Source organism: Hyaena hyaena, unplaced genomic scaffold (genome assembly GCF_003009895.1).
Source record: "Hyaena hyaena isolate Hyena2069 unplaced genomic scaffold, ASM300989v1 scaffold_118, whole genome shotgun sequence".
In the NCBI taxonomy this organism is placed as follows: domain Eukaryota; kingdom Metazoa; phylum Chordata; class Mammalia; order Carnivora; family Hyaenidae; genus Hyaena; species Hyaena hyaena.
The window spans coordinates 173,393-198,534 of record NW_024080751.1 but is presented as its reverse complement, the minus strand read 5'-3'; the positions used below and the strand labels follow the sequence as shown (position 1 = coordinate 198,534).

General features: G+C 61.0%; 3 protein-coding genes and 1 long non-coding RNA gene across 12 annotated transcripts; 2 read left to right on the top strand and 2 right to left on the bottom strand.

The window, feature by feature from the left end:
- The first annotated feature begins 1,133 nt into the window (after positions 1-1,133).
- On the top strand, positions 1,134-9,469 carry TCEA2 (transcription elongation factor A2). 2 transcript variants are annotated; one of them, XM_039237070.1, is made up of 10 exons: positions 1,134-1,312; positions 4,266-4,328; positions 4,655-4,760; positions 5,837-5,927; positions 7,119-7,249; positions 7,535-7,591; positions 8,015-8,169; positions 8,240-8,386; positions 8,999-9,070; positions 9,265-9,469. In XM_039237070.1, exons 1-10 carry the CDS (start codon positions 1,241-1,243, stop codon positions 9,271-9,273), a joined length of 903 nt encoding a protein of 300 aa, XP_039093001.1. In that variant the 5' UTR covers positions 1,134-1,240; the 3' UTR covers positions 9,274-9,469. The 2 variants fall into 2 exon arrangements, with proteins under 2 accessions (XP_039093001.1, XP_039093002.1); XM_039237071.1 differs by lacking the exon at positions 1,134-1,312 and adding an exon at positions 2,094-2,404.
- Positions 9,470-10,325: 856 nt separating this feature from the next.
- On the bottom strand, positions 10,326-16,243 carry RGS19 (regulator of G protein signaling 19). 3 transcript variants are annotated; one of them, XM_039237026.1, is made up of 6 exons: positions 16,227-16,243; positions 13,118-13,215; positions 12,832-12,953; positions 11,456-11,530; positions 11,137-11,371; positions 10,326-11,053 (listed from the first exon to the last, which is right to left on the bottom strand). In XM_039237026.1, exons 2-6 carry the CDS (start codon positions 13,145-13,147, stop codon positions 10,862-10,864), a joined length of 654 nt encoding a protein of 217 aa, XP_039092957.1. In that variant the 5' UTR covers positions 13,148-13,215; positions 16,227-16,243; the 3' UTR covers positions 10,326-10,861. The 3 variants fall into 3 exon arrangements, with proteins under 3 accessions (XP_039092957.1, XP_039092956.1, XP_039092958.1); XM_039237025.1 differs by lacking the exon at positions 16,227-16,243 and adding an exon at positions 15,644-15,741 and having other exon boundaries at positions 10,333-11,053; XM_039237027.1 differs by lacking the exons at positions 11,456-11,530; positions 16,227-16,243 and adding an exon at positions 15,644-15,741 and having other exon boundaries at positions 10,333-11,053.
- LOC120234959 lies at positions 15,764-23,669 on the top strand. Of its 5 annotated transcripts, XR_005529252.1 has the most exons (4): positions 15,766-15,848; positions 16,606-16,794; positions 22,125-22,250; positions 23,360-23,669. It is a non-coding gene; the product is annotated as an uncharacterized LOC120234959 (long non-coding RNA). The 5 variants fall into 5 exon arrangements; XR_005529251.1 differs by lacking the exon at positions 16,606-16,794 and having other exon boundaries at positions 15,764-15,848; XR_005529250.1 differs by lacking the exons at positions 15,766-15,848; positions 16,606-16,794 and adding an exon at positions 19,918-19,998.
- On the bottom strand, positions 19,874-21,806 carry LKAAEAR1 (LKAAEAR motif containing 1). Of its 2 annotated transcripts, XM_039237024.1 has the most exons (5): positions 21,745-21,806; positions 20,993-21,107; positions 20,419-20,820; positions 20,070-20,192; positions 19,878-19,992 (listed from the first exon to the last, which is right to left on the bottom strand). In XM_039237024.1, exons 3-5 carry the CDS (start codon positions 20,800-20,802, stop codon positions 19,933-19,935), a joined length of 567 nt encoding a protein of 188 aa, XP_039092955.1. In that variant the 5' UTR covers positions 20,803-20,820; positions 20,993-21,107; positions 21,745-21,806; the 3' UTR covers positions 19,878-19,932. The 2 variants fall into 2 exon arrangements, with proteins under 2 accessions (XP_039092954.1, XP_039092955.1); XM_039237023.1 differs by having other exon boundaries at positions 19,874-20,192.
- Positions 23,670-25,142: the final 1,473 nt, after the last annotated feature.

Here is a 25,142-nt window from a genome sequence, read left to right as displayed (position 1 = left end):
CTCAGACACCTGGTCTCAGTTACTTGGCCTGAAATTCAGTGACTGTGGGGCCCACAACACTATGGACATCATTTCTCTGGCTTGTACCCTCTCCCCAGCGCTGTGCCCTGTCCAGCAAACCATCCAGCATCTGCATCACTGAGGAAGGGAAAGATATTTGGCGGGGATGCTAGCTCTGCCCCTCTGCTCCTCCCCAGCCCTCTCCCTTCCAGGGCCATCCCTCCAACTGAGTACGGCGTGGCCACTCCCAGGGACCTCCAGCAGCAAAGGTGACCACTGAATCGCTCACGCTGTGTCCCTTGACCTGTTGTAGTCAACGCATGTGTATCAACTCACACCATCCTGAGAACAGCCCTTTAAGGCAGACGCTACCATCTTCTTTTCATAGATGGCAAGACTGAGGCACACAGCGGCCCATGACTGGTTTGAAGTGCAGAGCCCGGGGTTCACAGCCGGTAGCTGACTCCGGAGGCAGGCGCCTTGCCCACGCGGCCTCTCCAAGTCCCGTGGCACGTTCCGAACCCCAGCCCTGGCTTCTTCCAAACCCTGAATCCGGCGACTGCTCCCTCCCACCTCCAGGCGCCGCGCACCAAGGCTCGGGAGCAGAATCCAGGCCGGAGCGCGCAGGGTGTCCGCGCAGGCATGGGGGTGGGGTGAGGTCGGGAGGTCTCCCGCCGCGTCTGGCTGTCCCGGGAGAGCGGAAGGTGGAAGAGGAGGGTTCAAAGCGGATGGAAATAGGGGACGAACCCCAAGGTGCCTTTGTGGGTCCTACGTATCCGGCCCCAGGACAGTTAACAGGCGGAGGCCCGGGGAGGGCCTTCCTCGGGGTCGCGCAGGGGCCGGCACGCACGTTCTGGCTCGCGCTGCCACAGCGCCCTCCGCCGGCTAACCGCCTCACGCGGGGCCTTGTGGGACTGTGAGTCATCCGGACCTGTCGTCTACCAGCGACGGCCCCCTTCAGGACTACACTCCCCAGGAAGCCATGCAAATACGCATGGCTTCTGGGACTTGTAGTCCAGCGCTGCGTCAGTGCGCGCGAGGCGGGCGGCCGCGGGAACTACATGTTCCAGGACGCAGCGCGGCGCCCGCGGGGGCCGGGGGTTTGAACGGAGGGTCTCCCGCCCGCGGCAGGGCTGCGTCGGCTGCGACGGGTGCGGGAGGCGGCGACGGCCGGGGCGGGGGTCCAGGCCCGGAGGCTGAGGCTGGCGCGGCGGGCGCTGGGGGCCCTGCCCCCCTATCGATGATGGGCAAAGAAGAGGAGATTGCGCGGATCGCCCGGAGGCTGGACAAGATGGTGACCAAGAAGAGTGCGGTGAGGGGCGCGGGCCGCCAGGACCCCGGGACCCCCGCCCCGCCGACCCCTGCCGAGCCTGCCGAGCCCCCTTCAGGGTCGGGGAGACCACCCGAGGGGCAGGACGAGACCCCGCCCCAGCAGAGACTCCCGGGACGCGGGGAGATCCCCGTCGGTGGCCGAGACCCCTGCCCTGGGCCAGCCCTGCCCTTCACTCCCGCACCCACGGCAGAGGCCGCAGTCGGGCCTGGACATTGTCCCTGGAGCCGCCCTCTCTGGACTCAGACCCCAGCCACCAGGCTGAGATCCCGCAGACCTGAGATCCGTCTCCTCACTTGCCCCGTAACTCCGGACTCCCCCACCCCCACCCCTACCGGAGCCGGGCAAGCGGAAACATTCCTCGGTCCCGCCCCTCAGGCCTTGCGGACTCCCCCGCCAGTTCAGACCTTTCTTATTGGCCGCCCCGCCCCCCTTGCCTTCCTCCTTCTCAGCCCGGGCATCCTCACAGCTTCTCCCTCACCCCCAGGACTCTCCACAGACCCCCAATCCCGACTCAAAGCCCTCTGCCCCACCCTAGGTCTCTCACATCCTTTTTCAGCCTGCAAGAGTTTGGAGTGTGAGATTGGACCCCCTTTCCTCCTGGAGCTACAGCGCTTCCCTTACCTGTTGGGCTGGGGTTGTGGCCCTCATCCCCCTTCACCGCAGGCCAGAGGCCTTTCCTGGTGGAGTGGTCCCTTCCCCCCCCAGTATCTGCCCCTGCCCTACAAGAAGCAGGTTTCCCTAATAAATATTTTCCCTTCCTTAGCCAGGACTCAGTCAGCAGCAACTGGGCAGTGGGTGGATATGTGGAGACCCTCGCTTAAGACCCTTGGGAGGTCTGGTGAGCCTGGCCTGGGAGCGCTTCGGAGCTGGAGCCCCTGGCCAGCTGTGCCCACTGTGCTCCTGGCCTCGTTGTCCCACGGCCAGTGAGCCTTTGTAGGAGGCTGTGCCATTGTCTCCCAGCAGGAAGCAGGTAGATGGGACTCCAGTTTCAGCCCCTCTCCGAGATTTGGCAACCTGCGTACCCTCACATGGAAGCACCCTTAGTGGGCGGCACCTGCCTTCAGGATGTTGGTAGGGGTCTGGGCTGGCTCCCTGAGAGGCTCAATAAACACAACCTGTTCTCCCCTGCAGACTGTGAGCAACTAGGTAGGGCGGTGGAGGAGGTTCAGTCATGGGCCTGAGAGATGCCTGCGCACCCACCCCAGGGCTGGGGCTTTGGGTGGCTTTTTGGATTAAACAGGCTCGTCCTGGGCCCCTGTTGACCAGGTTCTGGACAGGGGTCTGCACTGGGGCCAGAGAGGTGGCTGGGTCCCGGTCATTCATCCAGCCGGCGAGCAGCAGCCCCTCCACACACACACATTGTGTTCATACCCCTGGGAGGCCGTGGGCAGCGCAGAGCCAGGGTGCGGGAACTATCTGTCGCTGTGTCCAGAGATGACCAGAGAAAGAAGCTGCTTCCTCTCTTGGAGGAGACAACACGCCGCAGGCGGGGGCAGAGATGGGTTATGGAACTGGGTAGGGCCAGATGGAGCTGCGGGGAGGGTGTATCCAGGCCGGGAGCATAGCCACAGCACGAATAGACGCTCCAGGGGAGATTGAGGAGGGGGAGTCGGCCACCCTCTGGACTGGGAAGGCACCTAAGGGGTTTGGGGGTGCTGTGGCGTGGGCAGCGATCTAGCAGAGGCTCTAGTGCCTGTGAGGCCCTTTTGGGGATTTGGACTGGGAAGTTGGGAATTGTGTTTATGCCTCTGGTCTGGAGCCCACGAAAAACTGACTTTACGCAGCCCAAGGCTCCGTCTCCGGGAAAATGATCAGTGAGAAGCACTGCGTCCTTGGGTCTGACAACCAGCTTTCTTCCCTGAGGAGGTCACCTCAGGGCTGGACTCTGCGCGGCCTGAGGCGCAGAACCTGCTGGGGGTGACGTGGAGGGGACTGCGGAGCAGAGATGCCACCTAGATTGTGGGCGGTGGGGGGGGGGGCAGGGGCGGCTAGGAGCAAGGCCAGCCCTTCCCGCAGCCTGTGCTGTAAGACATGAGGCTCTCACAACCTTGGGTGGCTGGGTCAGGTTACTTCCCGTCCCCTTCATGTCAAGGGAGAGACCCACACATTAAAACATGAGTGTGTTAAGAAGTGAAGCATCTGTGGAAGTGAGGAAAGCAGGAAGAGAGGAAGATGGGGGTGCTGCATGGGTTGTGGTGGTTTGTTTTAAGTAGGAGAGGTCTTGCCAAGAAGGTGTCATCTGAACAAACTTTGGGAGGAGGGAGAGCATAAACCTGTAGATGTTTGGGGGTATTTCCATGGCAGTGGAGGCAGGAAGTGCAAAGGTCCTGGGGCAAGCAACTTGGCACACTTGAGGAACATGAAGCTGAGCCTGGAGTGGAGAGAGCGGCCCGTTTGTGCATGGCACTGGTGTGGGAGAGGGCCTTGAAGAAACAAAGCTGTAGGGTGGGAGGGGGCAAGGTGGGAAAGGTGGCTGGCCTGAGGGTGCAGGCAAGGCCTGGAGGAATTGATGAAGGGTGAGGGTGTGGGACTTGAACCTGGGTATGGGGTGGCTGTGACGGGAGTAGAGCGTTTGGACTCAGCAGGGGACTCTGACCTTGCTTGGGTTGACCCCTCTGAGCAGGCAGGTGGGCCACCTTAGGGAGAGATGCCCAGTCCACCTGGGCAAGGGACCTCCACCTTCACCTGGTGTGGCTCTGCTGCTGGAGAGGGGCTGCGGTCCTTGAAGGTGTTTCCCGTAGCCATGGTTTGGTCAGTGACCCAGAATGCTGGGATTGAGTTTGCAAAGACACTTTCCTTCTCATCCTCACCCGGCCTGGGCATCTAACTGCAGGTGGGTCACTCTTTGTGGCCCCTCCTCGTGTGTAAGAGGAGGTGGGATCGTCCACCAAGACGTCGAAGTCATTTATGAAGGTCCCCCTTCTCCTTCCAGGAGGGAGCCATGGACCTGCTGCGGGAGCTGAAGGCCATGCCCGTCACGCTGCACCTGCTGCAGGTAGGGCCCTGTGTGCCTCCTGCCCGGGACAGCTCCTGGGCTCCTGACAGGGCTTCCTGGCCCCAGCCCTGGGCCTTGGTTGGCACAAATGTCTGTCCTGGAAGAGAATGTCCCTGCCTTTGTCTGTTGCTAAGGAAGACAAAGGGACACCCAAGGATAACCCACCCTGTTTCTTGCCGAGGTTCTTGGGTTCCACAGGGGACAGTAGCCCTCAGAAGGGGGGTCCACCTCACAGGCTGGTCCCAGCCTCTGCCCTGTGGGAACCTAGGAGGGTCTGTGAGAAGGCTCTGACTGCTGCCCCTCAGCCCAGGCTGCTTGCCTTGCAGTCTACACGCGTCGGCATGTCTGTCAACGCCCTGCGGAAGCAGAGTTCTGATGAGGAGGTCATCGCGCTGGCCAAGTCGCTCATCAAGTCCTGGAAGAAGCTCCTGGGTGCGGGTCAGGCAGCAGGCTGGGAGCTGGGGCCAGGGGGACCCTGAGAAGCACTGGTCAGCACTGTGTAGGGTGCTGGCAGTGCTGTCCCTGAGCCAGGGCCACCTGGGAGTGGGGATGTAACAGAACAGGTCCAGGAAGGTTTGAGGCTGGGAGGAGAGGGGTTCCGTGTAGAGCAAGGAGAAAAAGAAGTTCAAGGTAGGAGCAGAACTGCATTGAGGGTGGCTGGGGGCCCCTAAAGGGACCTGGCATAGGTGGGGAGGTCACATGGAGAGCGGTGTCAGGGCAGTGAGAGGGCAGGGAGCAGGAGGAGATGGGGGAGAGGAAGAGGGGAGGAGGCTGGGGGCAAGGGAGAGAGGAGAAGGGGGCGCAGCCACTACTCAGAGAGGATAGGGTGGCTGGGAGTTGCAGAGATGCCGACTTTGGGGCCCTGAGGCCCCTCCTGCACCCTCGCCTTCCCAGCCTCTCCTGGGCTCTATCCAGACCCTTGTGAAATAGAGCTTTGTGTCCTGGGTCTCTCTATTCCTGCATGGCCATCAGCCCACGTGTTGGACGAGTGTGTTTATTCTGGTGGCGTGGGGGATGCTCCTTATCCCATGGGCTGGTCCCCAGCACAGGCTAGGGTTTCAGGAGCCTGATGAGGGATGTGCTCAGTGGGCAGCGGTTCTTTGTGGCCCCCAAGGCCCAACTGAGGAATGACCATGCCTCATCATGCTTCATCTGTGGGGGCTGTCACTCGGGGAGCTCCATACTCCATACTTTGGGCAGACGGCAGTCCTCTCTGCCAGGATGGGCAGTGGGTAGACCCCAGAGAAGCCTTACAGGTGGTCTGCTTGAGCGGGGCAGGCAGGAAAGGAGGGTGGGAGCTGTCTTGGGACCTTCTGAGGGGAAAGAGAGGGCCCCAGCTGTGGGAGTCTCAGCGGCTAGGCGCCCCGGTGGGGTTAGGGCAGATGGCCTAGGGCTGGTGGTCTGGCTAAGGCTGTGCCTTGGTGGGGATCTGCTCGCTTCCCTGGCCTGGACCTGCCCTCTGGCTCTGCCTCTCCCTAGCCAGCCTTCCCCTTTCCTGGCACCTGCAGATGCTTCTGATGCCAAAGCCAGGGAGCAGAGGAGGGGCGGGCCTCTGCCCACATCGTCCTCGAAGGAGGCTCCCAAGGCCCAGGATCCCAGGTAGCGCATCTGGAAGGCAGGTGCACACCCTCCTGCCCCCTGGGTGCCCCTTGCTTGGCAGATGAGGGTGCTGACTTCCCTGTGCCCTGGGTCTGCTGAGGCCATATGAAGGCATCAGCCCTTCCAGTTCCTTGGAAGGGACTGTCCTCAGGGAGCAGAGCCTGGCCTGGTTGGCCTCTTGCTGCACACTTCTCTTCCAAAGCTCCTCTGGACGTTCTCTTTCTAGCCCCAACCATCTGAGAGGTGAGGCTGTGTCCACCTGGTTGCATGGAGCTGCTACACGCCCTGAACAGGCCTGTGGGAGCCTCTGCTGTCCCCCTCCCCCCCCCCCCCCAGCCGCCAGCTGCACATCTGTGTCCTGGGTCTGGGTCTCACTGGCCAGCCTTGGCTGACCTTCCCTCCTTAGCCTGGTGTCACTCTGCTTCTGGACTCTTTTTCCCTTGGGTGCCCCAAGCTACAGCATGATGCGAGTTCTGGGGGTACTGAGGCCTCACCACCCCAGAGATGGCAGTCATGGAGACTGGGGGGCCTCTGAAAGGGGCTATGGCCAATAGGCCGCTTTGCCTTTGACCCCACTGGGCAGAAGTGGCCGGGGGCCAGGAAGGGCTGAGCTCTGGATTTACAGTGTAGTTGTGCAGGGCTATGGATTCATTTACTGCTCCTGCACATGTTGTTTTTCCTCCAGGAGGCCCCTGCTCCCACTGACTTAACTTGGGGCTCACAGGGTCACAAGATGCAGGAGTGTGAGGTGAGGGCTCGGTGGATGCAACCTGGTCATCAGGTAGCTTGTAGGGAATACCCAGCGTTTCAAGGGGTATCTGTGCTGGGTACGGCCACCTGTGGTCTCGGGAAGCCACCAACACCATCTGCCTCTCCCTGAAAGGGCAGCTGGTCTTAAGCAGTGTGGCCCTGTGTCTGGCCTCCTGGAGGGCGGAGACCATTACAGGTGATTCGGCCCCAATTGTGCCCTCACTGGGGAGTACACCCCACCCAGTGGGCTTTACCACCTCCGACCAACTGAGCACACCCCTCCGGCATGCAGGGCTGGACTGCAGGTGGGCAGGACCATGGGCTGCTGTCAAGGTGGAACAGATGGGATTTGGGGGATTGTGGCTGTATTGCTGGCTTTCCTTGTGGGGACTGGCGTGTCATGGGGATGTATGTGGCCCGAGCGGGCCTGTCTTTCTCCAGCCACAAGAGGCCAGAGCTGCCCAGGATGCCATCGGCCCCGAGGATCACCACGTTTCCCCCGGTGCCAGTCACCTGTGATGCAGTGCGCAACAAGTGTCGTGAGCTGCTGACCGCCGCCCTGCAGACAGACCGTGAGTGCCCTGGCAAGGGCTGCACAGCCTGTCTGGGGGTCCTGGCTCCTCTAACATGCCCCTGGACTCCCGGGGTGGCCTGGACTCTGCCTGCCCACAGAGGCCTGAGTTTAGAGGACCCTCAGGGACAGCCCTCTTCCCTAGCCCGTTGCAGCTGTCCCCAGGGGGGAGGCAGGGGGTCTCTGGGGTCACCAGAGCACCTGGATCCTGGGCTTCAGGTCCTGGGCAGGCGGGGGTGTGGGTGGTGGAGCCAGAGGGGCGGCTAGTCAGGGCTGATTCTTGCAGATGATCATACGGCCGTTGGTGCAGACTGCGAGGGCCTGTCGGCCCAGATTGAGGAATATATCCTTTGTGCAGGGGTTTGGGATCTGGGGCTTTCTGGTCCAGTTGTGAGGCCAGCCAGGTCCCGCTTCCCCTGGGGGCCGCCACCCCGGTGCTCTCACCAAGTGGTAGGTCAGTTGGGTGGGCTCATCCCTCTTGACCAGGAGGGCCCTCCCCAGACCTGCTGAGGGAGGGATTCTGCCTGCTGGTGGGGTGGGGGTCACTGGGGCTTTGCACCTGGAGCTGGGCCTCAGCCATGGGTGGGTCTGGTGGCGGCCCCGCCCAGAAGCCCCTCCACTCACTGCCAGGTATGGGTGGGCACTGAGTTGCTGGGCTCCCTTTCCCCTTCCAGCCCCCACCCTCACTGGCCTCCCTTGGCTGGTCCCATGGGGTGGGTGGATGGCAGCAGCGTTGGCCTCTGGATAGGTCCTTAAACACCTGCACGTATCTTCCGGGACGTGGGGAACACGGACATGAAGTATAAAAACCGCGTGCGGAGCCGCATCTCCAACCTCAAGGACGCTAAGAACCCCGAGCTGCGGCGGAATGTGCTGTGTGGCGCCATAACGCCCCAGCAGATTGCCGTGATGACGTCAGAGGTGAGTTGTGCTGGATGGGTGTGGGGGCTGCCCCTGTGAGCAGTGGGTCAGTACATGGCTTCCTGCCCAGGAGATGGCCAGCGACGAGCTGAAGGAGATCCGGAAGGCAATGACCAAGGAGGCCATCCGAGAGCACCAGATGGCTCGCACGGGGGGCACACAGACAGACCTCTTTACCTGCGGGAAGTGCAGGAAGAAGAACTGTACTTACACGCAGGTGAGCTGTGGCTAGCCATCCTCCCGGGGCCCCAGGGAGCTGAGGGCAGCACAGAGGGGTGCCCGCCTCACCCTCCTTGGAGCCCACACTTGCCCCCAGTTCTTTGGGGCGGAGTCCACACTTGGGCGTGGACACATGCACCGTGAATATGCACTGACTGGGCCAGGGAGTGATAATCACCTTTGGGACCTCCTCCCTTGCCAGCACCCCTGGTCCCTAGGAAGCAGTGTCTCAGGTAGTGATTTGCTCTGGGCACTAAAGCCGGGGGGCTTGGCCTCAGCACAGAGGGGCCCCTAGGAGTGTTGTAACTGGTAAGAGAGTGGGCGGGGTAGGCTGCCTGCCAGTGGCCACAGGACTGTGCTCAGACCCATGGAGGCGGACACTGAAGTGGACCTCGGGACATGTCAGGGGTCCCTGGTAAGGGGAGAAGGGTTGGAGTTGGCTGGGGCAGTCTCAGCATAGGTCACCCACTGGGGTCTGGGGGCTTCGATGCCGGTGCTACCTGAGGATACGGGTAGCCTCCCCAAGTTGTCACTCAAGGGAAGACTTGCTTCTTGGGGCCTCCTGCTTCAAGTGACTGAGTCCTGGGGTTGGGGGGCTCCACCCTCACAGGTGCAGACCCGCAGCTCTGATGAGCCCATGACCACCTTCGTCGTCTGCAATGAGTGTGGAAACCGCTGGAAGGTAGGTGGGTGAGCCTTCTCTGGATGTGGGTGTCTCCAGCCTGTGTGGGATCTGTGTGGTGTGAAATGGGGAACAGCCATGCCCAGCCAGCCTCCTGGGACTTCAGGGAAGGTGGGTGGAGACCCCAGCCCTGACTCTTGCCCTGTGGGGGTCACGGGGGCCGCGTGGTTGACACCTCTCCCCGTCTGCTGCAGTTCTGCTGAGCCCTCGCTGACATGTCTGAAGGCTTGGGCTGTGCCCAGTGTTGGCCACAGCCTTCCCTGCATCCTCTGTCAACAGACATAGCTTCTGGAGACCCGCCCTGTGCCTACCTGAACTTCCTCAGAGGGCTGTGCACCCCACCCCACCCCCTACCACCTGCTGTATACCTTTCTTCCCTTTCCCCCCCAAATTATTAAATGTTTCTTTTTGCCATGGTGGTGTTCCTGGCCCTTGGTTCTGGTGGGCCATGCAGTCTTGGGCTGTGAGCTGGATTTCCCCCACCCCCAGGTCTGGTCTTCCTCCGCCCCCCCACCACTGGGGATAGCCCTCCTCCCTGGGATCAGGTGACACTTAGATTTGGCTCTAGTGGAACAGAGATGGAGGGAAGAGCCCGCTGGCCTTCCTTCAGAGGGGCTTGGTGATTCCAGGAGGAGCCCAGATTCCTGTCTGGGGGCAGACTCTCCCTGTGCATGCCCATGGATGAGGGGCAGGTGTGGGGACGCATAGCATGTGCGTGTGCAGGTGAGAGGGGGCCTTAGGTACACAGAGGATCCAGGGTCTCATGAACCTCCCCAGCCACTGTAGGTCAGGGCCCAGGGCTCATGGGCAGAAGGCCAAATCTGGGTCTCGAAGCCATCCATGATCCTCTGCTCCAGGTGGTCAAGTGGATTGGGTGGACTCTGGGCCAGAGTCTCAGTTTCCTGGACCTGCAGCAGTTCTGAACTGCTCTACCTCCCAGAAACCAGGGAACAGGTTGGCAAGCTCGCCTTGCCCAGGGGAGGCCACCCCCATCAGTGTCCCACCTTAGCTTTGGCAAGACGCTGTGGGGGTCACCCTTGCCTGGGGGCATGGCACCCTCACCAGGGCAGGGCTGAGCACAGCTGCCCACTGGGGCCAGTTCTCCTCTGGAGCCGACTACTCCCTTCCCTGCTCTAGGTTTGGGACAATTCATTCTCTAATCTCCCACCCCCAAACATGGAAAGAAAGGGGAGGCTTTTGCTTTAAAAATATCTTCAATAATAAGATCCTATTTTGGATGGAGAAGGAATGGAGATAAATATGAAAACATCTCTTTCATTTTTTTGATAAAATACAGTAATGACATGTTTCCAGGTTTAAAATTAATGAAAATATAAAAAAGAAACTGGCTCCTGTTGCCTTGAGCCTAGTTCTGAGGTTCTGGGTCTGATCTGGGTGCAGACAGCTTGAAGGAGAGGGTCTCCTCCCGTCACAACGAGGCATGCAGAGGCTCTACTGCCCACCAGAGGCATTTTTCAGGGTCCCCAGCTGCTTGGGGGAGGAGGCCTAAGTGAGGACGCGGGTCCCCTGGGAGGTCTCCCTCTCCCTGTGCAGGAGCCCCGCTGGGAGCTTTTTGGGGAGGGTCTGCCCGGTCTCAAGAGGCCCTCACACCTGCCTCTCAGCAGGACCTCAGGGTCCTAGGTCCCCTGGGTAGAGAGGGGCTCCTGTCTGGGACTGCCCTCGGATGCCGGGCCCGCTGGTGTGCCGGACCTCTGCGGACACACACTTGTGCAGGTAACCGAGTCTGTGCCCACCGGGGGGTCCCGTGTCTGTGCCGCTGCAGCGGGCAGCCTAGGCCTCGTTGGAGGACTGGGAGCTCCCCTGGAGCAGCAGGGCACGGTAGGTGGGGGAGCTGAGGAAGCGCGGGTAGGAGTCCCGGTGCATGAGCGTGTAGATCTGCAGCTGTGCGTCGTCGAATGTGTGCGCCGACGGCTCCTGCATCTTCTTGTTGATGCCTTCCCGCACTCGGGAGTCCAGGCTCACCTGTGGGACAGAATGCCACCGTCAGGGGCTCAGGAGGCGCCCTCACCCCCCGCCCCCCACCCTTGGTCCACAAGGCGGTGCACCTCCTTGGGGGACAAGATGGACACGTAGTCCTCATAGATGAGCCTGGCCTTCTCATCCACCACGTGCTGGTTGGCCTCGGCCTTGAGCTCCTCACAGGCCAGCCAGAAGAGCATGTTCTCCTCGCTGTACTCGGTGCGCAGAAACTCCCGGAACACGCTTCGGCCAGCCGGGCTGTGCATCAGCTTGTCGAACGACTGCGCCCAGCTCCGCACCTCCTCCGGGCTTGGCGTGGCGCTGTGGGCATTCCCCCGCCAGGCCGGGTCAGGTGCGCGCCCCCGCCCCCCGGACTCGCGCGCGCGCACGGCTGGCCACACCTACCACTCCTCGCAGCTGGGGAGGGGCTGCAGCTTGTTCTCCCGGGAGGCCCGCCACGCTCGCCGCCGCTCTTCGTTCCTAACCGCAGAGGGAAAGGTGGCGCTGGCCTCCTTGGCCTACGTGGTTTTGGCGCGCGCGCGCGCGCACACACACACACACACATGTGATACACATGAACGTGTGGCCTGGGGGCTCTCGGCCGAAGTGTAAACCCCCTGCAGGTGGGCGGCCCTGGAGTCTGCTCCTTTCACACCCTCCAGGGAGGGTCCGCACCTGCTGCCCTTAGCCCCTCAGTCTCTCCCCCGGAGCCAAGGCAGTTTCCCTGGTGCTGGGAAGACCTCGACAGTCTTGCAGCCTTTGGGACTTCACAGATTCCTGGTGTGGCCCTCCCCTCCTGGCCTGACCTCAGCCCCCACTCCTTTCTCCCAGAGGCCCCAGCTGATGCAGGAGGAAAGCCCCAGCCTGCAGAGTGTGACTGCTGATTCTCCCCAGGGAACCTCCGTCTCTCCCTTGACTCGGTGAATGCTGGCTCCCGCATCCACGCCTCCAGCCAGATCTCTCTCTAGGGCCGCTGAAATGTCTAACGGACATCTCAAATCCAAACATCCCAACAGACCTCCCTTCTTCCCTTCCCCTGCCTGCTACACCCCTTCGACCCCCACAGCTCAATTCTCAGTGTCTTAATTCTTAATGGCCTTCCACCTCTGCCCCCAGGCCGCCCCTCTCCTGCCTCAAGGCGGAATTGCTCACTGGTCAGCAGATCCCCCCTTTGAGTCCACCGCACTGGCCACTCAACAGCCACAGGCTGGAGGCCTGAACAGGGCCAGGCCTCTGCAAGGCATGAAAACTCCAACAGCTTCTCCACATGCCTAGAGAACCCTGTTAGCACCTGGAGGCCCCACAGCCGCCCTCTAGCATGCTGCTCTGGAAGCTCCTCCCTGTTACTCCGGGGCCAGGTCTCTGCTCAGTGTCCCTACGCCTAACAGTCTGTGGGACCTGCTCTGTCTTGTTCTTTGGTAGGTCCCCAGGGCCAGCTTCATCTGGGTCACAGCAGCCTCAATAAGCATGTGCTGAGTAAGTGGACAAATGAGCGCATACACATGTGGGCTGGCCAGGTGCCTGCACAAGGACACATCCTCAGGCACACACCAGGCATGAAAGTCACACGCACAGAGGGGTCTGAGCATTGGTGACTGGTCACCAGGGCCCAACAACCCCTGTATGAGAGTTGTGGGCAGCAGAGGCGTCCTGCCTTCAGGTGACCCCTCTGAACCCATCTGAGGGTCCAGGGGCAGGACCCCGGGCCCTGTGTCTGCTCAGCACGCCCTCCTTGCTCAGTCCTCTCCCGTCCCCCCTCCCCCACCCCCGGCCCCACGTACCAGGAGCAGCTGCAACAGCAACACCAGCACAAGCAGCAGGGGTTGCGGCTGGGGGCAGCCGGGGGGGCCGCGTCATGACTGGACATCGAGGGGGGCTGGTCTGCCTCCTCTGGCCCTATGTGCTGGTGAGATGGGGGCTTCCTCAGCTCCAGGCCAGAGCCCAGGGCCCGCACACCTCTTCCCTGACTTCCCTTGGTGGTCGCCCTCCCGGCCTCCCAGGTGTTCAAGGGTCGCCCCCGTCCCCGTTCCCACAAGGGAGGCAGAGGCAGAGGTGGAGGTGGTGCACCTGCTTCTCAGTCTCATGCGGGGTGGGCATGGGTGGGTGGAGGAGGTCGCCCGGGCTCCGTGGTGCTGGCTCCGGGACCCTCACCACAGCCTGAGAGTCTGAGAAGAGAGGCGGGGGTTCTCCCTGAGAACCTGAGACCGCAGTCTCTACTTGTCCCCTGGAAGGGGTCCCGAGAGTCTCTCCCTCCTTCCAGGAGCCCTGCTCCCCTGCTGCCCACTTCAGACCACTCTGTTTAGCCTCCCACCTCTGCCCCAGCCTACACCAGGTCTGTGAGCAGGGGCAGGGGCAGTGAGGAGGGGGCCCCAGACGAGATCTCCACAGAAGGTTCCGGGACACCCCCATCTGTTCTGTCCCTGGGAAGCCGGAAGTCTGGGTTCCTCTTTCTTGGTTTCCGGCTCCCGGCCCCTCCCAAGGGGGCTGGGGCCCCTAAGAGTCTGGGGCTATCAGGTTAATGCATAAGGGTAATGGTCAGACATTCAGACCCTGTCCCCCAGCCCCCCCCGTTTTGGGTTTTCTGCAGGAGGACGGCTCCCCACCAGAAGTCCAGGTTTGCCGGGTGGCCCCAGAGGATTCCAACCTGTTTGCAGCTGACTAGGTCTGCAGCACAGAGGATCTGAGTGGGATGGGATTTTCTGAGGGTGTGGGACTGAAGCAAAGCACGGGTGAGGAGGGCCATGAGCTTCCTGGGGACCTGTGGCTCCTTGGTCCTGGGCGCTGCCCCTGGCACCCCAACCCTAGCTGGCACCTTACCACACCCAGGGTCTCCCAGCCTCCCTTCCCCCTCCCCTAACAGGCTGCGGAAACCAACTGGGCCTGGTGTGCCAGTGGGGGAGGGGAGCGGGGGGCAGCAAGGAGCTGGGGTGTCAGAGATGCGGGGTCCCTGGCAGGGGTGAGGGCCAGCCTCCATCTCAGTGTCCACACCTATATTTCACGGGGGAGGTATGCAGGCGGCACTGGGCACCGAAGCCTCAAGTCAAGGTTAGGAGTCTGATACCCCCACCCCCACCCCAGGGGAGGCCAAGCACAGATCCCAGAGTCCACGCCAGGGTGGCCCATCAGTGCCCCTGGGGCAGTCTTGAATGCCTTCCCACCACTGCACCTGCCTGTGTCCTTCTTGGTCTAGGTGAGGATCCCCAGGGCCTGGGGTGCCCCCCTGCACAGCTGACAAGGACCTTCCCGAGCCATCCAGTCCCACCCCCACACCCCTATCTTGGTGGCCAGGAACTTCGTGACTTGCTTTCACTTTATTTTCTCATTTAACTATCATCCTCCCTGCTGCCCCCATCCCTCAGCTTGTGGCCTTTTAACTCCTGTTTGGTCCATGTTGGCCTCTTGGGGTCCCCCAGGGTAGGAGGGGAAGGTGGATGCCCTAGGGCAGGCATCAGAGCAGGACCAGGCTAAGCAGCTCTGGGAGCAGAGATGCCAGGACCGCATGTGAGCGGCGCTCAGCGGTGGCAGTGCCGGGGTTATGCACTACTTAGGGGCCCCTTTCCTCCAGGGTGGGGGAATGCAGAGGTCCTGCCCGGACCCAAAACTAGGGGTGAAGTATAAGGTCCCACAGACTCCCGGCAAGCAGATGGGGAAGCAGCAGCCCCACAGCTTGCCTTTGCCTCAGGGGTCAAGCTTCTCGGGAAGGGAAGGGGTGTGGCAACTTCTGAGGTCTAGTAGCTAGGCAGAAAACTGCTCTTCCTCCTCTGCGCCCCCACCCACCGTGGGTGGGGGCAGGGCTCTGTCCCCACTTCACTCCCTAGCACCCGAAAACTTAGCTCCAAATTGGAGGAGGGGCCCTGTCTGAGGGTGCAGGCCCACGTGCTGGGGGCTCTAAGCCTGGAGGCTGACTTTGGGGTCAGTGTCTTCTGTCCTAGTTGCAGGCCTGGACCTGGCTCCCTGCACCCTCCTGACGCTGGCTGGGGCCACCTGTTCTCCCCGCCACCCCACCCCCCCCTGCCCCGCAGGTCACCTAAGGCCTGAACTAGGGTTCCTGCCCCTCATCCTGGCATTTGGCTGGCATTTCCCAGCCCCTTAGGCTTTGGCCCCCAAGTCTGAGATGGGAGGGGCTGGACAGTCGGCAAGCCTGGCCTCTGGGGACAGAGGCTCCCTCGGGAGCGGCTGCTACTCTGCTCCACAGAAGGAAAAAGAACGTCCCTGAGCCCGCCCAGGCCAAAAAAAGAATAAGAAAATGTGACAATCCCAGAAAAAAATGCCATAACCTTTGGAGGAGGGTTGACAAAGGGGCTCCATTCCCTGCTTCTGATGGTACTCAGCACCTTTCCTATATGCCCCCCTCCCCCATTCAGTTGGTGGAGGAACCCCTGCCTGGCTCCTCCAAGGCAAGCCAGGTCTTCCTAAGCCTGGTGACCCTTGTCCCCACTGCAGAGGTGGGGGCGACCCATTTCTCTCTCTCTTCCTCTCTCTGCTGGCAAGGTCTGGCCTGGTGGAGGCTGTCTCCTTCTTCAGGGGCCCCATCCTCCAGCCTCTGACGCCCCCACCCCTACCTCAAGGAACTCGCCAAGGCGCCCCACTCACCATCGACCCAAAGGCGAGGTGGGGGCGGGAGAGGCCAGGTTCCCTCTGGGCCCCACCCTGGCTGCCGAAGGGGCGTGCACTGCAGCAGCAGGGACTCAAGTCAGACGGCAGGAGGTACTCCTGCGGCGTTCTGGAGGGAGGCCGGCGCCGGGAGCCCCAGATCAGCTGGGGCCGGGGGCGCAGCGCCTCCCCTGTGCCTCGCAGGGTGAGTGGCTGCCAGATCCAAGGGGGTAGGGATGGGGGCGGACAGGGTGTCCCGCCTCGGCCCCTCCCCAACAGGCTGGGCGGGGGGCGGGAGACGCGGAAACCTGGGTTCTTCCGGCCCCCCCCCCTTTGAGCAATCACTTCCCCAGGCTTTGAGCTGCAGAAAAAGGGGAACCGTGTTGCAGCGCCCCCTCCCCCACGCGCGGGGGACTGGCTCCCGTCCCGCCGCGGCCCAGGGTCCACGTGGACCCAGCAGCTGGAGTCCGTGGGGTGCGGATCGGGGTGCCGGGTCCTGAGGCTCCGGCCCGGGACGGCCCCCGGGCCCCGGGCCGGGATGGGCAGGGCCGCCGTCCTCGGCGCCGCGCGCGCGCGCACTCACCGGCCGCGCTCCCGAGCCGCTCGCGCCGCCGCCGCCGGCCCGCGCGCCCCGAGGTCCGGCCGGAGAGTCGGGGAGGGGGCGCAGGGTGCAGTGCGCACGCGCCTCGGCTGCACTTCCCCAAAGCGCGGGGCCGGGACTTCCTCGCGGGGAGGCGCCCGGCCCGCCCTGCCAGGCGCGCCCCGCCCCGCGCTCGGCTGGCCTTGCTCCCCACCCGCCCCCTCCCCACCACTCGGCAGATTCGGCGGGGCGCTCAGGTCCCCACCATCGCTTAGGGTGGCCCGTGGATATGAGGTGCTAATAATGGGGCTTGTGGACCCAGGGCGGCTTGAGCTGGCACTGTAGTAGATGGGGGTGTGGTCGTGTCTTCCACTCTGTTCAGGGGGATCCAGTCCAGCTTTGCCACTCTTGCGGGCGTCCCCGAGACTCTGGTCCAGTGCCTGGGCACAAGAGCCCTTAAGACCCTGCGGTCCTATTTGCTTCTTGCCGTGCTGGAAAGGACGGGTCAGTGCTTCCTCCAGGCCCAGGCCTGGCCTCCCTGCGACTGTGCGCTGCCGCCTGTGAAGTGCGGGTAAGAGCTCGCCGGCACAGTGCTCTAGCGGGGCTTCCTAAGGAAGGGGGTCCTATGCCGCGGTGCTGGTGGGTGCTGGGGGAATGGGTTCTCACACCTGTAGGCACCGAATGTTCCTGTCTGTGGAGCCCGAGTGAGTCTTTTCCAACCCCTCCAGTTGCCCTGAGATGTCCTAAAGTTTAAAGCCACACCCTCCCTTTTGCAACCAATGCCCTGTCCCCTCTCTTTGGCTGACTCTCCTGATATTTTATGATCTGTCACAGCTGTCAGTTACACTTCTTACCCCGGCATGCTTTGGGCCGGGCCGGAGCGGCCCGACTCTGCTCCGGAAATGAGCTGCAGGGTGTCTTGTGTCCCCCTGGCCTTGGACCAGGCGCATCTCCTGTCGCCAGTGCAGGCACTCAGCTTGGTCCTACCCGGTCCTGCTCACAAAATGCCCTCCAACAGCACAAGCCGATATGCCCACGTTTTTTCAGAGCTCTTCTTCAAGATATACAGGGAAGTGGAGATTTTACATGTGCCCTTCATTCAGCAATCATCTGGGTTGCTCCCTGTGTGCCACGCAGTGGCCCCTAGCAGTAAATCAGATAGACCAGCCCTGGAGCAGACAAGAAACAGACTGGCAGGCTGGGTGAGAGGTGAGGGGGGCTAAGGAGAACCACAGAGCAGAGGGAGGCATCCTTCAGCAAAGGGCAGTGTTGGCAGTACAGCCGTGCAGGGCCTGGGAGAGTGGGGACTGGGCTGGAGGGGAGGGTGGGACCTCAGAGAGGGGAGAAGGGCCCTGGAGGCTGAGGTGCCTCTTGATACTGTGTGCCCAGAGGCCTTGGCTGGCATGACCACAGAGCTATCTGGCCGACAGGCTGGCCAGGGGAGGCCAGAGGCCAGGAGCTTGGTAACAGTCCTGGGAGGTAGGTCCGAGGGGACAGGCCAGCACCTGCTCAATGTCACACAGCCAGACCGACCCCCAGTGCTTGGTATCTCCACCCACCTCCCGAGAAGTGTGTGGGGCAGCTGGCCAAGTGTGGAGGTCAGCATGCTTCTCTCCCCACTCATGCCATTCTATGCCCTCTCTGCCCTCCCAGCCCTCCATACACTGTACGTCCTCTGGCCACTTGGGCCTGCACTCCAGTCCCCTCGCCCCAGCCCTTCAGGGTCTCTTGCGCCTCCTCTGGTGAGTCTGTCTCTCCACAGAGCACCCGCACGTTCCATGGGAGGGATACAGATGGGCTGGGAAGGAACTTGTTCGGAGCCATACAGCAGGTAATGGTGGATATGGGGTCTGAACCCAGGACTCTGTCCAGAGCATGAACACAATCCCAGCTCCAGGACAAACCTGATCCCTCACAGTCCCCAGTACATTGGGGCCTGGCCCACATGCTGCACTCTCCCACAGCAGAAGCCTCTTCTGGGCCCGGCAGAAATGTCCTCAGCCACTTTCCCTGGACTCCTCTGCAGAGCTAGGGCCCCCTCCCTGGTGCAGGGATCAAAGGGCCCCCCACATGCCAGCTCCATGCAGAGCTACCAGTGAGGCCACCCTCTTGCTGGTCTTCTCCTCGGGGCTTTGTGTGCCTGTCTTGTGCTCTGTCCTCGTGTTTGCCTGATGCAGAGGGACCACACCCACACGGAGCGCTCACGGCGCCCGCTCACTGCCCAGGCGAGACCCTCAAGATCTCTATTTTAAAGATAAAGAAATGGAGACTCAGAGAAGTGATGAAATGAAATATGTGTTTACCGAGCAGATGAACTCACCCTAGGTGGTCAGCACATCTCCGGAGGACAGAATGCTCAGGTCCATATTACAGGGGGCTGGCTGCCATCCTGTTCCTTCGTGTCTGGGGGTAAGTGGCTGCCACTCCTGGACAGAGAGAAGACCTCCCCTTCCCTGTCTCTCTGTCCTCAGCCTGAGAACCCTTCTCTTTTCTTGTTCCTCTGTCCCCCTCTCTGCCTCAAACAGCAGCCCCCACTTACAACTGCCACACACACCCTCCCGGCACCCCTCCCCCCGCCCCCCCCCCCCCCCCCCGGGCTGCCACAGATGCCAGCTCCACACACGGTTCTGGGCTTGGATCAAGGCCAAAGGCAGCAACAGCCCAGAAAGGGTGAAGGGTCAGGTGCGGGGGGACAAGGGCTTGCTGAGGGCTCAAAGGGCCCACATCCCCATGAGGCCAGGTCCCCATCCTGTGCTGGGTCAGGGAGGGGCACTGATGGCCTCTGAGCAGGAGTCCTTGCTGGACCCCTGCTCTGACCTCTGTGGGTACAGCATGAACCCCTCCGTATCAGTTCTTTGCTGCAGGCCCACTCAGCGGGAGCCCCCTGGCAAGGGTGGGGGCTAGTCTGAATTCTTTCAGCCCCCACCTCTGGAGCCCGCTAGGGTCCAGGAGGGAAGAAAAGAGAGAGGTGGTCAGGTTCCAGGCTCTGCAAAGGGCTTGTGTCCGGGAGAAGAGTAAGTTCTTTAAGGGGAGTCCTATCCAGAAACTTGGGAGACTCTTCAGAGTCCAGAGGGTTTGCAGGAAGTGGGTTTGTCAGAATGGGACACGGGTGTCCCTGTATGTATGTGTGTGTGTATAAGGGGGATCGATCTGAGCCGAAGAGGTCATTCAGGGCGCAGAGCCGATTTTCTGGGGGTTAGTGCAGACCTCGCCGGGGGTCTCCCTTCCCCCGTCTGTGCCCCCCGGGCACCTCTTCGGCACAGCTGGTCCCAAAGGCTGCCTTTGGCTCGCGAGGTCACTCTCCTTGCCCGGAAGGCCACCCTACCCACCCTCTGATCCCTGGTGGGATGACCTCCAATCTGGGGTCATTTCTCCCACCTTCTCCCTGAGATTGCTCTTACTTCTGGAGGTGTGACTTGCCCTGTCAGATCCTTACTCCTGTGCCCTCGGACTGGGGACTCTCGCAGACTCGCAGGTGGCCGGGCGACAGCCCCAGGGCTTGAGGGATTAGGAGGGTCTGCCCAGTGGGACCATGTACTTTGTTGGAGGGGCCCCGCTCTGTGTGACATCAGCTGCAGTGAAGGCAGTACCCATACCCGCCCCCCTCCCTCCCGGGGAACCTGGACAGAGAGAGCATAACGACCTGGGGGAGCTTGGGCAATGAGAACTTTATGGGGGGGGGGGCTCAGTCGCGCACTGCGGGTCGCCGTCAGCGGGGGAAGATGCTGCCGTCAGTTGTCTCCTCCAGGATGGTCTCCACGCGCCTCCTCTGTGGGTGAGAGTGGCTGGGGCCAGGCGTGCGGGGAGGGGGTCGGGGCCCCCACCCCCTCCCGGGCTTGTGGGCACCTCGTGACGGTCCAGGGGGTCCGGGATCCGCGTGGGCTTCAGCTGCGGCGGTAGGAACAGCTCCAGCCGGATGGCGGCGCGCGCGGACTTCTGCTGCAGGATGAGCAGCGAGATCTCCTCGGCCTGCGGGGCGCCGGGCGCGGGGGCTCGGGGCGTTTCTCAGCCTCCGCAAAGATTTGCTGGCTCAGCCCGCCCCCTCCTGCGAGGCGCCCCCCGCCCGCCGATCCCTCCCGCCTCCCGATCCGTCCTCACCCACCCCTTTCCTCAGGGCGCCGGAGCTGGTGTCCCCTCCCCGCTCGCCCCCCAACCTTCTCGCCTGCGCGCCCCTTCCTTCCGGCCCGAGCCTCACCCGCATGCGGATGTAGCGCAGCCGCAACGCGCGGATTCGTCCCCGGGCCTCGGCTGCCTTGAGAACGCCGAGGAGCCGGTCCTGGCGCGCCCCCGGTGGCTCCCGGGACTGTGTCGCCCACGCGCGCGGGTCGGGCATGCGGCACCCCAGCTCCACGGACTCGCGCGTGAAGAGGGAGGCGGCCGCGCCCACGTCCTCCAGCAGGTCACCGAAGAGCAGGTGGCGGTGACGCTGCGCGGGGCTCATGGCCGCCATCCCCTCCAGCGTTAGGGCCCAACCCGGCTTGAGGGGCTGCGCCCTCTTGGCGCGTTCCTCAAGGGACCCCTTTCCGGTTCGCTCCCGCGGGCCCCTGCCCCCAGCCTTCTTCCCTGCTGGCGACTGCATGGCTCGACTTGGTGCGCCCTGCCGAGGGAAGAGTGAGTCCCATTGGGCACCTACCAGCCCCTCTGGCCTGGCCGGGTCCCACCGTGCACCCCCAGCTCTGGCCCTTCTAGATTCCTCCCCGCAGCTGCCCGTAGGCCCAGCGTCTCCAGCCTCAGCACCTTTGCGGGAGCCTAGCACACGCCCTACTTACCCCTGCTGTCAGCCAGACATTTCTGATCCACTGTTAAAGGAAATTCCCTTCCTGCCCACGGCCTGGTTCTCTATCCACTGAGAAAATGCCGAGACCCCTGAGGTGACCTGCGGCCCTGGCCAAGGGTGGAGAACGCGTTAGGCTTGGCAGACCCTTCCCCACAATTCTGGGACCTTTGATGTGTCCCAGTCCCCCATGTCTGTGGTTGCTGGTCAGTCACCACTGGAATCCCAGGGCCGGGGCTGCTCTACTCCGTCTTAGTGTTAGGGGCCGGAGATGGGAGTGTGTTGGCTTCCCTTTTTGCCCTGGGCAGAAGACTCGTGTCCTTCTGGGAGGGGTGTGTGTGTGTGTGTGTGAGAGAGAGAGAGAGAGAGAGCGCGAGATCCATCTGTCTGTGGGCAGCAGAAGGCAGCATGGACAGTTGCTCCCCTGGATGTGTTCAGGGGAGCCCTGTCCTCCTAGCCTGTGCCCTGCTGGGTCTAGATGGAAGCAGAGCGCAGGGAGGGGATAGGGCGGGGGGGGAGAGGCACAAGACTCTCGGGAGAGGGCAACGCCCCTGGGGACCTGGTTCCGCCCGGCAGGGCTCTTCCCTTCCAAGCCCACAGCGCCTCAGGCTCCAGACCCCCGCCGTGGGCCAGAGGCAGGGCCACACAACATGGCATCTGCCGGAGGCTGTCACCTTCCCCCAGCTCATTCTTAGCTACATTGGTCGAGGGGCCGGCTCTTGTCCCCCACCCGTGTACACTCCATACTTTTCTCGCCGTCTGGGGTCTGAGCCTCCAACTGAGCCCTGACTCTCCCGGACTTGTTGACGTGGTTGCCTGGCAACCGGGAGTCCTGCGCTCCCCCAGCACGGCGGGGGCGGGGCTGTCCCTGGGAAGCGAGGGGCGCGGGCTGAGTCAGGGTCCAGGTGCTTGGAGGGCGCCCACACCCGAGGGGTGAAGCGTCGCAGGAGATGACCGGCAGCTTCTCCAGCCCGGGTGCCCTTTCTTTTCTTTCTGGGGAGCCCCAGAGCACTCTTCTGGGGGCTGTGGTCCCAGCTTCCAGGCTGGAGAAGTCTTTGGGGGCTGGTTTTGGGGGCAGAAGGCATAGTAATGAGACCTTCCTGTCTGATACCCGTTCTCTCCTGCAGGACCCCAAAGGGCTCCCACCGCCGCTTTGTTCACAGGGAAGGGAAACTGGGGCGCAGCTCAGGAGGACACCTACCCTCTTCCAGAGCAAGTTTGGAGTCTCAGGGGTCCCGCAGGACCGGAGCCAGGTTTTCCTGAACCCTAAATTTCTGGGTCTTGAATCCTATATTTCTGTAATGTATTTGTTAGTGTCATAATATTTCATAACTAATTCATTTCTCAGTTTTTAAATTCTATAATTCATTCGTCCACTCATCAGTTTATTCTAGAATTCATTAATTCAGGGGCCCCTGGGTGACTCAGTTGGTTAAGCATCTGACTTAGCTCATGGTTGGTGAGTTTGACCCCTGCATGAGGCTGTCTGCTGTCAGCACAGAGCCCACTTTGGATCCCGTGTCCCTGCTTGCTCTGTCTCTCTCTCTCTCTCTCTCAAAAAATAAATACAAACATTAAAAAAAAACCCAACACGTTAGAATTCATTAATTCATGTGCTGGGGCTACAGTTTACGTTAGGCTAAAATTGTTGCATTAAGTCCACAATCCGTTATGGTGCGTGCAGACGTCTCCCCTTCATTCATGGACATGTGCCAAGGACAATGATGCCCTTTTTGGGAGTTCAGGACCTGCGCCCCTGAGGCAGGAACTGTCCTGTCTTTGGGGTGGGGTCTCAGCTGAGGTTCTGGCCTTTGTGCAGGAGGTTCTTGACTGTCCACTTTGTTTTTGGAAGCTTCCTCTGGCTTCCTGGTGAAAGGGTAAACTATGACTTTGTGCCCCTTTATATCAGAGCCTGCACCAGGCTCCAGGGACCTACCTTCCATCCTTCAGGCCCCCGGGGCTTTGCACAGGCTGTTCCCAGGGTGCTGCCCCTTCCTGCCAGGCATGTGCCTTTGGGGTGTGGTCTGGGTCTTGGGATTCAGCACCAGCCTTGGGGCTTGTTGAAGACACAGGCCTCTGGGATCCAGAAGCAGTAACGGCTCAGGGAGTCTGACGTAGCAGGCCAGACTCTTGACAGGGGCTGCCTCTGGTTCAACTCTGTGCTCCCACCCTGGTGAGTTCTGTGAGACAGAGGATCTGGGCCCTCCTCGCAGCTTCCCAGGTCTGGGCCAGGAGCACTCAACAGAAGGGGAGCTGCTTGCTGGCTTCTGGCAATGGAATGCGGTTTATAGGGAGAGTGGGGGCTGCTCTAATGCAAGAAGGGGCTTGTAAATTTCCCTCTCTTTTTTTTTTTTTTTTGTAGGATTGAAGAACTTTGATACCCCTCCTCCTCAATCCTCGGAGGGCTTGGTGCCCACACAGCTCGCATTCCTGAAAGAAGCTTCTTCTGGCTTCTCCACACACCCTGTGGTTCCCTGGGAACAGGGGAGGGGGATGGAGGTGGTGCTCCCCGGGTGTCTGGGGCCCTGCAACCAGGCAGGTGTCTTCCATCTATTTCTGTGTCCAGGATTCATGTGTTTTTCAAAGGCTGATGGAAATACTGAGATCTAAAAGCATTTTGATTGGTACCAAATGCTGAAAATAAAACTCCAAAATAAAATTTAAAAGTTTATTAAATGACTACAAAATTTAATATTATATTGAAAATATACAACTCAGTTCTTTTGTTGCCATATATAAATATTATAAAGTTAAAATCACACAAAATAATTTATTATGATGAAACTCACAGTTGATAAAATCCTTTCACTTTTTTTTTAGGGGCACCTGGTGACTCAGTTGGTTAAGCGTCCCACTCTTGGTCTTGGCTCAGGTCATGATCTCACAGTTTGAGGGTTCAAGTCCTGTGCTATCAGCGTGAAGCCTGCTTGGGATCCTCTCTCTCTCTCTCTCTCTCTCTCTCTATCTGCTCCTCCCTTGCTTGTGCTTGTGTGCATGTGCACGCTCTTTCTCAAAAAAAAAAAAAAAAAGGATGAATAAACTTAATAAAAAGCCCTTGTGGGCATCTGGGTGGCTCACTGGGTGGCTCAATCAATTAAGCATCGGACTCTTGATTTCAGGTCAGGTCATGATCTCTGATGACCCCACTGAGCGTGGAGCCTGTTTGAGATTCTCCTCTCTCTGCCCTTCCCTGCTTGTGTATGCACTTTCTCAAAATAAATAAACTTAAAAGAAAAAGTTCTTTCACTTTTTTAAATGTTTAATTTATTTTTGAGAGAGAGATAGAGACAGTGAGAGCAGGGGAGGGTCAGAGAGAGAGGGAGACACAGAATCTGAAGCAGGCTCCAGGCTCTGAGCTGTCAGCCCAGAGCCTGATGTGGGGCTCAAACCCAAGAACCGTGAGAACATGACCTGAGCTGGAGTCGGACGCTTAACCGACTGAGCCACCCAGGTGCCCCATCCTTTCACTTTTAAGAAAAAGTCCTTTCACTTTTAATTTAAAAAATTTTAAAGATTTATTTATTTTTGAGAGAGAGTATAAATGGGGAAGGGACAGAAAGAGAGAGACAGAAGAGCTGAAGCAGGCTCTGTGCTGACAGCAGTGAGCCCTGCATGGGGCTTGAACTCACAAATCATGAGATCATGATCTGAACCAAAGCCTGATACTGAGCCAACTGAGCCACCCAGGTGCCCGTCTTTTGCTGTTTAAGAGCACAGATGACCTGGGGACTGAACGCCCCCCCCCCCCCCCCCCCCGGGGCAGCTGTTCCGTGTTAGGCTTCTGGTGACGACGCTTGGCTTCCTGTGCCGAGCCCAGGGGCAGCGAAGCACGTGGGTTGGAGGGAAGCCGACAGCATGCCTGCCCGAGGCCATGAGTGCTGGCGTGTCTGGGCTCTGACTCACCGGGCAAGAGTGAGGTGCACTTGCCCCGCTTTGTGGTGGAAATCTCTCTGGAACCAGGTCCTGCCACAAATGCCCGTGACTCCTGAGTGCAGCCCAGGCAGCTGTGACCACGATTTGTGGACGTGCATTCTGTGCTGTCATTTGTGTAAGCTGTGTGCCTCGGGCTGCCCCTGCTGTCCCCGTGTGTTTTGTCTCGCCTGCATACGACGTGAGTTTGGGGCCATCCTGCTTTGCTTTGACAC

What these genes read in the sequence shown, in the direction of transcription:
- TCEA2 (XM_039237070.1), top strand. Translation starts at nt 1,241, where the DNA reads ATGATGGGCAAAGAAGAGGAGATTGCGCGGATCGCCCGGAGGCTGGAC. An exon ending in TGGTGACCAAGAAGAGTGCG is followed by an intron (nt 1,313 to 4,265) that starts GTGAGGGGCGCG and finishes TTCTCCTTCCAG; the next exon opens with GAGGGAGCCATGGACCTGCT. An exon ending in TTGCCGTGATGACGTCAGAG is followed by an intron (nt 8,170 to 8,239) that starts GTGAGTTGTGCT and finishes CTTCCTGCCCAG; the next exon opens with GAGATGGCCAGCGACGAGCT.
- RGS19 (XM_039237026.1), bottom strand. Translation starts at nt 13,147, where the DNA reads ATGCCCACCCCGCATGAGACTGAGAAGCAG. An exon ending in TGCTGTTGCAGCTGCTCCTG is followed by an intron (nt 11,531 to 12,831) that starts GTACGTGGGGCC and finishes CTCTGCGGTTAG; the next exon opens with GAACGAAGAGCGGCGGCGAG. An exon ending in CCATCTTGTCCCCCAAGGAG is followed by an intron (nt 11,054 to 11,136) that starts GTGCACCGCCTT and finishes TCTGTCCCACAG; the next exon opens with GTGAGCCTGGACTCCCGAGT.
- LKAAEAR1 (XM_039237023.1), bottom strand. Translation starts at nt 20,802, where the DNA reads ATGCAGTCGCCAGCAGGGAAGAAGGCTGGGGGCAGGGGCCCGCGGGAG. An exon ending in TGCGCTACATCCGCATGCGG is followed by an intron (nt 20,193 to 20,418) that starts GTGAGGCTCGGG and finishes GGCGCCCCGCAG; the next exon opens with GCCGAGGAGATCTCGCTGCT.